The 10,788-nt window shown below is 41.7% G+C and overlaps 1 protein-coding gene and 1 pseudogene across 1 annotated transcript; both read right to left on the reverse strand.

Annotated features, from left to right (window-relative positions):
• Positions 1–5,448: 5,448 nt before the first annotated feature.
• Positions 5,449–6,619, reverse strand: LOC116202728 (annotated as a pseudogene).
• A 1,331-nt stretch (positions 6,620–7,950) lies between these two features.
• LOC116206344 (eukaryotic translation initiation factor 3 subunit I-like) lies at positions 7,951–10,788 on the reverse strand. Its single transcript, XM_031539185.1, has 8 exons — positions 10,484–10,788; positions 9,952–10,167; positions 9,371–9,498; positions 9,088–9,207; positions 8,891–8,980; positions 8,680–8,766; positions 8,501–8,580; positions 7,951–8,304 (listed from the first exon to the last, which is right to left on the reverse strand). The coding sequence occupies exons 1-8, from the start codon at positions 10,665–10,667 to the stop codon at positions 8,229–8,231; spliced, it is 981 nt and encodes a 326-aa protein (XP_031395045.1). The 5' UTR covers positions 10,668–10,788; the 3' UTR covers positions 7,951–8,228.

Raw genomic sequence — 10,788 nt, forward strand, 5'->3', positions numbered from 1 at the left:
GTTCATTCTCTCTGCAAGCCCGTTCTGCTGTGGTGTCTTTGGTACCGTCTTCTCAAGTTTGATACCGTGAGTCCTGCAATAGTTCTCAAAAGGACCCCTATACTCACCACCATTATCAGCTATTACACATTTCAGCTTCATGCCCGTTTCTCTTTCCACTGCTACATGGAAGTTCTTGAAAATCTCAGTCACCTGATCTTTAGTTCTCATAGGGTAAGCCCAAACCTTCCTGGTGTGATCATCTATAAAGGTCACAAAATAGAGAGCACCACCAAGAGATCTATCCGACATGAAACAAACATCAGTATGCACAAGGTCAAGTATATGATCGCATCTAGAGGGACGACTTCTAACAAAAGAAACTCTCCTCTGCTTACCGGCTAAACAGTGATCACAAGTGCTCAAGTGCATACCTTTAACGGGCAAAGACTGCTTTCTAGCAAGAATTTGAATACCTTTCTCGCTGATATGCCCAAGTCTCCTATGCCATAGCTCGATAGGATAATCCTCAGCAACATTAACCTGACCGGAATTGTGTTTGGCACGCAGCCTGTAGAGAGTGTCGGTCTTCTGACCCCGTGCCACAATCAACAAACCCTTGGAGAGCTTCCATCTCCCATTACTAAATTCGTTACTGTAGCCTTCATCATCAAGCTGACCCGTCGAGATTAGGTTAAGGCGAATTTCTGGAACATGCCTCACCTTCTTCAGAAGCAACTTGCAGCCAAGCTCGGTCTCTAGACAGACATCACCAGTACCGACAATCTTGCATGACTGTCCATTTCCCATTCTCACATAACCATAGTCCCCGGTAGTGTAAGATGAGAAGAAATCCCGATGAGGAGTGACATGAAACGAGGCACCTGTATCTGCAACCCAGGTAGAGTCCTGACATGTGAAATTCACATAGGCTTCATCACAAATGATGTAGGTCTCTCCATCAGATGCCACTGCTGTAGTGCCTTCTTCCTTCTTGCTCTCACCGTTGCAATTCTGATTTTTCTTCAGAGCTCTACACTCCCTTTTGTAGTGTCCCTCCTTTCCACAGTGATAGCAAGTGACCACTTTCCTCGTCTTCGACTTTGATCTACCCCTCGATTTGCCACGTGAGTTACTATGCTTGGAAGAGAAATTTCTGCTTTGACTTCTCCCCCGTTGTTCAGTAACCAAAGCTTCAGACTGAATGGAAATTCCCGTGCCTTTCCTTCTAGTCTCCTCATTAAATAAACTGTCTGTCACCGTAGCCAACGATAGCTTCCCGTTTGGCGCAGAATTGCTTAATGCAACCACAAGTGTGTCCCAATTATCCGGTAGAGTCCCTAAAAGTAGACAGGCCTGCAACTCATCGGGTAATATTATCTCCAGGTTCGTCAACTGGTTAATAATATCCTGGAAATTACTCATGTGCGCAGCCATATCACCTCCATCCTGGAAACGAAGATGAACCAGCTTCTTCACGAGGAATGCCTTATTTTGTGGTGTCTTCCTCGCATAGAGATTTGTCAATTTATCCCACAAAACTTTCGCATTTGTCTCCTGAGCAACATGATGATAAATACTATTGTCTATCCACTGCCGAATCAAACCAATAGTCTTCCGATTTGTGCGTTCCCAAGCCTTGTCATCCTTATCTTTGGGTTTCGCGGAATCCCCTTCAATAGGATCGTACAAATCCCTGCAAAATAGAAGATCCTCCATCCGAGACTTCCATATAGAGTAGTTGGTTGCATTCAACTTGAACATGGATCCTGTAGACTCCTCCATCTCGAAAACACCGAAAAAACTCAAACTTCTCTAACCCGAAGCTCTGATACCACTTGTTGGGGTTAGGGATGTACTCAACCAAACAATAACGCAGCGATTAATCTTCCTCCCCTTCTAGTGTAATCGAGATAGGAACTAATCAAATCAACCAACAAGCAGTAAAGTAAAACAACACCAAGAATTTTACGTGGAAAACCCCAATGTGGGGAAAAACCACGGGACCAACTCCGAATCAACGATCCACTATGAAGATTATACAATGTCTTTCATCAAGGGTAAACCCTTGGATCACCAAACTCAAGAGAAACACTCTCTTGGATCACCCAAATACTAAATTCGTCACCCACACCGGGTGGTTCACAAAATCAGCTGAAACAGCACCTACAGAGCTCGAATAGAAATTCTGACCGTTCAGAAGTTAGCCCCACGTGTTGTGAAGCTGCTGTCAAAATTTCGTCCCAATCGGAGTTCGTTTGATGTCCCGATCGAGGTTTGATCTCCAGCTGCGCGCTGCCCCTGTTGAGCAGAATTCGGCTCTGCTCTTCCTTTGTTCTTTGTGCTGTTTTGCTGCTTGCAGCTCCTCTGCCGCTGCTGTCTACCCTCTGATACTACTGCAGTCTGCTGCTGCTTTTATACCTCAGCTGATTTGCTGAAACAAAAACCCTAATAAAATGGGTTCTTGGGCTTATTAAGGCCCGATAGAAGCCCAATACAATTTGAGCCCAACTTCCTCCAAATTGGAGGGATACCCAACACACAAAACATGGTCGAAGTCGGAAGTATAAGGTTAGAGATATAAGGTATTAGAAGATGGCAAAGCAAGAAACTTACGTATAGAGAATCGGACCTTGGCAGACTTGTCATGGGAAACAGTGAGGAAATGTGACCCATCAGCAGATTTCATAATTGATGTAATCGCCTTTTTATGCCCAGTTTCCTTGTCCGATTATTTTAGTAACTTTCCTGTCTAAGGATATTAACAAGAAGCAACAGAAAAAAGTGGATCTAATGCTAGTAATTGAGTGTTACCAGAAAGATAATTTCCAAACGCAGCAATGTTCACACTCAGTGGAACACTCTGAGAACGGAATGGCCCATAGAATTGTCTGTATTTACATAAAATTACGATGATGTTCTCCCTGCTTATAAACTGATTAGACGAAGGCCTGTGCTATACACTAATTACAAAGTTAATTTTAATTTTGAATTAAACTGATAAAAAATTCAATTTTAAAAAATTTAATGTTCTCCGAGATGAAGAACATCTAGTACTTGAACCTCGCAGGCAACAACTTCCACAGCGTGATGCCCCTTCAACGAATCCTTCATCAAGAAATGGACCGTTTTCAAGATCGGGAAGATCTCCAACCTCGGCCGCATCGATTTCTCTGGAGATGGAAGGCTCTTGCGAGAAATGCAGGTGGTGGGTTTGCTAGAGGGTTTTTCTGTGCCTTTTTTTTCTTTCTTATTTTTTTGTTATTTATTTCCTCCACCTACACAGCAAGTGGACAAGGAGGGCCCACAAAATAATCCACATAGGCGTCGTTACCCATTAACGGAGCCACGTCATCCACTCCGTCAATTTTCGATGAAAAAAATCACTGCATGATAGATTTGATGAGTAATGTAAAGGTTGTGATACATCAAAAAAAATTTGTAGCATGGGATCGAATTGAGAAAAACTCAAAAGGTTGAGATGTACGACGTTATTTTCTTTTATTAATATTATTAGAGTAAAATGCATTTTACCCCCTAACCTTTGAACCTAGTGGCGGATCGCCCTCTGACTTTTAATATTTTGCGAGATGCCCCATCACCTATTTAAAATGAAATAAAGTGCACCTCTTATTACTTTTCCATTCATTTTCCGGCCAAAAGTAAAATTCTTATTAATTTATTAATTTTAAATTCATAAAATAATTTTAAAAATGAAAAAATTGAAAAAGAAAAGGTAGAAGAATGTCCAAATAAAGACGAGGGGGGGATGTTTGTGCGCTTGGAATTTGGGCTTTTCTTGATTAAGTGGCAAATGTAAGGAAGGTGATAAGAGAGATCTTTTTTATGGAGACTGCGATAAATTCATTCATGGAGATTGCGTTGTTTGCTCTTGTTTCTGCTGACTGAAAAATGTTTATTGTCTCACTAACCCCTGCTTCCTCTTGTTCCACTGTGTCCCCTCCCCAGTCGCCAAGCCCTCTCCCTCCCCTCCGCTACGCCGTCTTCTTCTCCCCCGCCAAGTTGCCCTCTTTATCAGCCCAATGCTGACCCACCTGAACTTTCTGCCCCTTCCCCTCCTTCCCCACCACCTCAGACATCTCCTCCTTTCCTCCTTCGGTGGTCGCTGTCTCCTTGACCAAATCAGTGTCGCCACCTCCATTGGCCCCCACCAAAAGATCCTCCACGCTATTGATGTCACCATCTTTGCCCCCACCACCGTCTCCTTCTCTGCCTCCTTTCTCTCGATTATTTTTTAACAATTCCCATTTTTTTAGTTTTTATAACTATTTTCTTAGTTCCCAAATTAATAAATTGCTAATAAGTTATCTTTTGGCCGGAAAATGACCAAAGAAGGAGCCGGGGATGCAATTTGCTTCATTTTAAATAGGTTAGGGGGTATTCTACAAACTTTTTAAAGTCGGGAGGCAATCTGCCGCTAGGCTCAAAGGTCAGGGGGCAAATTACATTTTACTCTTATTATTATTAGGTGATAAAGGAGGCTTGTAAGCCTAATACAAGAATTAAGCGATATGCCACTATATTAAGCCCCTTCATCAAACAATGTCGTGCAATTATTATGATTGTTGATCCAAAAAGTACATATATTTTATTTGGTACATGAAAATTGAATAGAGTGGAATGAATTACCATTCTATTCTTCCACTTCCTTCAACTGGATGGAATGCTCTTTTATTCAAAAAACATAAAGAATATACATTCCCACATTTCCACTAAGTTTTGTGTAATCATATATTTTCGTTTAATTTCTTACCATCTGAAACTATATCAATGTGGAATGAGATTTTGATAAATAAGTTCTTTTACTTCTATACATACACTGTATATTCTCAAATTCAACTTAAAAATAACTATTTTTCTCTCGACACATATATATTTTACTATTTGAAATGCATTCCATTCCTTTCCGTTTCATTCTCGCATACCAAACGGGATCATACGGGATTTATTGGGAGGTAAGGAATAAGAAAAAAATTCAAATGATAAAATTTACAATAAAATCATGAGTTTATATGATAATTGATTTATCATCTCATGAGCTATAATTTTTTAGATGTACACAAGCTCAACTGCTTGTGGGCCTGCAAAATTTTTTTTACAGGATTCTTCGATTTTTCCCTTTTTTTCTTTTTTAATTACAAGAAAACATCCAAAGGTCTAGAACTAGAAGGATAAAGGAATATAAAGGGGCATTGTTCCACTTGCAATGAAATGTTATATATGGTATACAAATGAAATACTTCTACAACATACACGTACGTATGTTGTTGCAAGCTTTAGCAAGAATATGATTTAACTTTTTTGGTTAAAGAAGGGTTCGTGGTTTAGTGCATTAGAATTAAAATCTTAAATAACTAATAGAGGGTACATATAATAAATATCGAAAGTGAAATTTATTGATTATTAGGTAAAAATGTGGGTTACTACACTATATTCTCTTTGATAATATGATTCATTTTAAAGAAACTCTTTATTGATTATATGATGATGTAATATTATATGTATTGACTGAAATATGCACTAATTGGAAACTGTGGATACGAAATTCTTTACGAGGAAAAACAAATGTCGAAATATTCAACCCCATGAAACCCTCCGTCGTCAAAATGACTCTCAACCGTCAATCCCTTCTTTTCCAGCAGTCTCGCCGCTTCCACCTGCCGATCAACAAGTGGGTCGCCGCGGCACCCGGTCACAAGGTACCTCCAGCCAAGGGCCCTGATCTTATCAAGCACCTTGGAGCCGCCATTCACCGTCGGGTTGCAATACTCGTGATCCTGGTTGGCGCCGGCAGATAGCGCAAGCTCCCACATCAGATCTGTGACTCCTACAGGGAGCATAGGATCGTTCACTTCTCTCAGCTCGGACTCGGTCCTCTTGGTCCCGCCGAAGAACGGCTGGTGCAGTATCAGCCCACGGATGCTCAACGGTGCCAGGCTATCATGGGACTCTGCCAATCTTAGCCCCACGTGATAGGCCACGTTTGCCCCAGCGCTGCTACCTATTAAGTAACATGTATTAAGGTCAGCATACTGTACTAACCACTCTTCCGAGCTGGCTGCGATGATGTGCAATGCCTCCACAGCATCATCATACGCCGCAGGGAGGCGATGCTCAGGTGCGAGTCGGTACCCCACTGATGCAACAACTGCAGGGAGCTCCCCTGCGATATCCAAGCAGAACTCGTGGAGCAGATTGTTCCTAGGGCCGCAAAGGATGAAACCCCCACCGTGGAAGTAGACCACGAGGGGCAGCTTCTTGCTACTGGGGCTATCCAATGCACACCGGGGCAGAAAGAGTCTCATCCCCGTCCCCTTCGATGGGTTGATGGGGATGTCCTTGGAAAGGACCGTGTTCGGGAGGCTGGGATCGGGTGCCCGCTGGTGCATCGGGAAACCGGTTAAAGTTGCGGGTGAGCGAGCCATTGGGGTTAAGCGTGATTTCGAGATGTTTGTAGGGATCGACAGAGGAGATTGACGGTGATGGAGTTTCAGTAGACATTGGTGCGTGCGTAATAGCTAGTAACTGTGTGAGGATGATTGATGTGTTGGGTTATGGTTTCGATCGTGGGACAGAAGGTTCATATAATGTGAATGCGTATATATGTCGTGAGGAGCAAGATCAGGCTGAATAGGAAAGTTAATAGAAGGTGATAATTGATACGACCGTTGAAAAAACTCTGTCCTATATTGTCGGCCAGGAAAATGAAAGGGAAGAAACGTGTCGAATCTGCTGCCGTTCCATAGGATTATATGGAGGTCATCCAGTCCACGCTGACGGCCTATACCCGTGTCCGGCCCTTAATTGCAGATATTTCTATTTAAAAACATAGAGTAGGCATCACACTGATAACTCTAGAAAGAAGAAATTTAGCTCCTCATATTCATCAAAAGTAACATCGAATTAATCAAAGGCATAGTTTCGAAACAATAAACTAAGATAGGATCAAAGAAGAATGAATAAATCCAGTTCGCCGACTCAAATCCACGAACGTCTTCTTGATCTTTCTCTCGGTCCTTGCCTTGAACTTTCTCTCAAAATTCTTGCTCCAGCCTCTACCCTAATATTGTGCAGCCTCGAGAAATATATATCCCCCAAAAGTCCTAAAATCTTGCCTAAATTAAATAATAGAAAGAATATCTACCAAATCTCTGTAATAAACCTTCTTAAATGTCAAATATACCCCTTAATTGCAGATATTTCTATTTAAAAACATAGAGTAGGCATCACACTGACTCGGGGGAGGAAAAATGTATCAAAATCTTGTACCGCGTTCTGTCACTACGGTTCTGACGAACTGACCGTGGTCTTTCTGACTACGTCATTTTGGCTGCCCATAACTTTTTCATTCAAACTCCAATTCACATCTCGTTTGATCTGCTGGCTTCCTCACTCGATAAGCTATCCGTATACATCAATTTTGCACAGTTTTCTCGAATGTTTCTTGCCAAAAATAACATGAATTTAAGGGCTGCAACAATCACATAGATATCGAGCTAAAATCAAATAAAAACCTACTAAAATAAAAAATAAAACTAAAGTAGACTAACCTAACCTAAAAAAATTCAAAAACACCTCAAATAAACTTAAACTCGAACATCTAGCATCAATTAAACATGTAAATATGACATTTTAACTCTACTTTCGTGGAGTTATCACAAGATTTATTTAATCCTCTCGGAGGTGATCAATGCACATGCGTAGAGGCTGCAGAGAAATAGTTATGCTAGTTTTCAGTGAGGGAGTCACAGTTTATTGGAAAAGTCCAGTTGGTAAGGCTGTATCTTCATTTGCTAATCAGTACCTTGTAGCTTGAGAAACGCAAACACCAAACGTGAAACGCATTATTACCAGCCACATCACAGATTTAATAGTATTGTTTAAGCGAATCGGGTCATGGATCATCATTTGATTTGATGCACAAATATTAGTCGCATGATTTCAAGAATATGACGGGAACTTGCAACAAGGCTTTTTTCCATCAATCTCAGCCACTCCATTTAATAACAAAATTATCGAGATTGATACAGTATGACTTGAAAAACTAGCCAGAGTGAGAATTAGCAAAAGAAGAAACCTACGCCCCGCCAAAAATATTTAACACTAAATTTGAGAACAAACAACTGACTGAGAACAATAAAGTTATGCAGATCAAGAAGAGACTGCAAACTTTGTAACGCTTGCTCGCGGTCTCGGAGAGTAAAGAGAAGGTCGGTGATGATGTGCCTCTATGTCTTGATATTGAAGTAATCTGGATCAAAATGGTGCAACCTCACATACCCGTCTTCCCCTCCACTTGAAAAGCTGCAAGTTCATAAATATTTTAGATGTTGTCAATCCATCTATCAAAAGAAAAAGAAAAAAAAAAAGTCCTTCAAGAAGATAAAAACTCCGGAGCTCAGGAGAATTTCCGAAACAGCTAAAATACTGAAAGAGCCCCTAGCTAGGCTGGGCCAAAACAAAGTGCAAACTGCCTTACAGAAGCAATTAAAGATTTTACCTTTTCCCGTCAGGGTTAAAGGCTAGAGCATTGATGGGCCCAAAGTGCCCTTTCACACCTCCGATTTCTTCTTGAAGGATCTGAAGATAAGAACCACACCATGGTTATGCATCAGAAAAGGCTGAGGATTACTGTACGTGCATGTGACCCTCATCAAGATAAATTCGAAAATATGTTACCTGATCATAGAACTTCGCCTCAAACTTCCCTGCACGGTGATCAGTTGTTGTGACTGCAGAAGCATCTTGACCCCCGCCAAGCACCACCTGGAATCAAAGATGGCAGGTATACATGAAAAACAATCTCAGTCTACTCATGGCAATCATACTAGAAGAGAATTAGTAAAGAAGCAAAGATGGAACGGATTTTCTTAGTTTTGCAAGAGTATACATGGTCAAGAAGCGGAGACATAGCCACAGCATTCACTGGCCTCTCAGTCACATAAGTCTTGATAAGAGTGAGCGTTCTTACGTCCCATAGCTGATAAGTGCAGAACACAAAACATGGTCAAAGTCGGAAGTATAAGGTTAGAGATATAAGGTATTAGAAGATGGCAAAGCAAGAAACTTGCGTATAGAGAATCGGACCTTGGCAGACTTGTCATGGGAACCAGTGAGGAAATGTGACCCATCAGCAGATTTCATAAGCGATGTAATCGCCTTTTTATGCCCAGTTTCCTTGTCCGATTCTTTTAGTAACTTTCCTGTCTAAGGATATTAACAAGAAGCAACAGAAAAAGTGGATCTAATGCTATTAATTGAGTATTACCAGAAAGATAATCCCCAAACGCAGCAATGTTCACACTCAGTGGAACACTCTCAGAACCGAATGGCACATAATTGTGCAGAACTCATCCACAATTTCACATACCTCAGAATCCCAAATGCGAATTATAGAATCCTCGCCAGCACTTATGATAGTCTTATTGAGGGGTCCCCAGACAGCTCTGTTAATTCTTCCCTGGGGTCCCCTGAGGACATGGATGGATTCAGCAGTTTCTGCAAAAATCCCATCTTCTGTTATATATAAACTCACATAATTCTCTTAAATAAAAAGGACCAGCACTCTCAATATACATACAGAAGTTCAGGGTTTCAGAGAAAGTCTGCATCATGAGGCAAGATTTAAGTGAAAAACAAGCATATAGTCAGCGATTCATCGACACAACTAACAAAATGTTTAATATATTAACCACAAAACCACACCATTGCAGAGTATCACCAATCGTCCAGACACTCTAGAAGGTTGAAGTGGTTTAAAATTCGCAAAACCAGAACAAGAACCGGCATTGGAAATATTTTATCAACTACTTAAATAGATTGAGCCATCGAACCTCGTGGACAAGCAAGAAATTGACAGACGGTAACTATAACAGTGAACTCCTTCTGCCCATAATTTCATGCTCTTTGGTTGCGCGAAATAATTAGAAACTGATAAAGCAAGATGCTTACGATCATCAGGATCTCTTGCAATGCACTTCACATGGATAGCAGAGGGGAGGCCCATGAAAGGATCAGTGGTGATCAAAGCGAGCTTATCACCGATAGAGAAGTCGACTGACCTCGCTGGAGAATCAAAATTGAAAGTGAACAACTGTGCGCCAGTCTGCACACTCCATAGCTTCACCGTTTGGTCGGCACTTCCCGTGATCAGCCTCATCGAGTCCCCTGAAAAAAAAAGAAGAAGACACATTAGTATAAAGACAGAACTCGCTGAAAAATTCTCCCGCTTTTTTTCTGGGCAATGAGATAAGCCAAAATCTGCAAACTTTCATAATGTAATGGGCAAAATCTTGTCAAAATTTCATCCGTTCATCCAAAATCAAGCCTTCCCTGTTACAAAATATTTGCAGCAATTAATTGATAGAAACCATTCGTGGCAGACGCATATATCTTACAAACAAGCTATCAATTAGTGAACAGAACGACCAAATTTATATGGATAAGGAAAGGGGGAAGCGAGAGCGTAAGGGTGGGGGCATACTGGAAATATCGCAGCACCAGACGGCACCGTTGTGGCCGCGGTAGGTGCCAAGGCGCTCGCCGTTGTCGGCGAACCAGACGGTTGGGGTGTGGTCTTTGGCGCAGGAAAAGAGGAGATCGCCCTCCCTGTTGTACTTGAGGAACGTCAGTGGCCTCTCGTGGCCCTTCATTAGAATCGGCCTCATGGTTGATTGCTCCGCTTAACTCGGCCTAACTCCGGCGGACACCTTTCGTCCTTCTCCGCCCTCCCTCGATCTCGAGCTTCCAGCACCCAGTAGGCCACGGCGGCTTCGTTTTTTATTCTTT

This window comes from Punica granatum, chromosome 4 (assembly GCF_007655135.1).
Source record: "Punica granatum isolate Tunisia-2019 chromosome 4, ASM765513v2, whole genome shotgun sequence".
NCBI classification, from domain to species: domain Eukaryota; kingdom Viridiplantae; phylum Streptophyta; class Magnoliopsida; order Myrtales; family Lythraceae; genus Punica; species Punica granatum.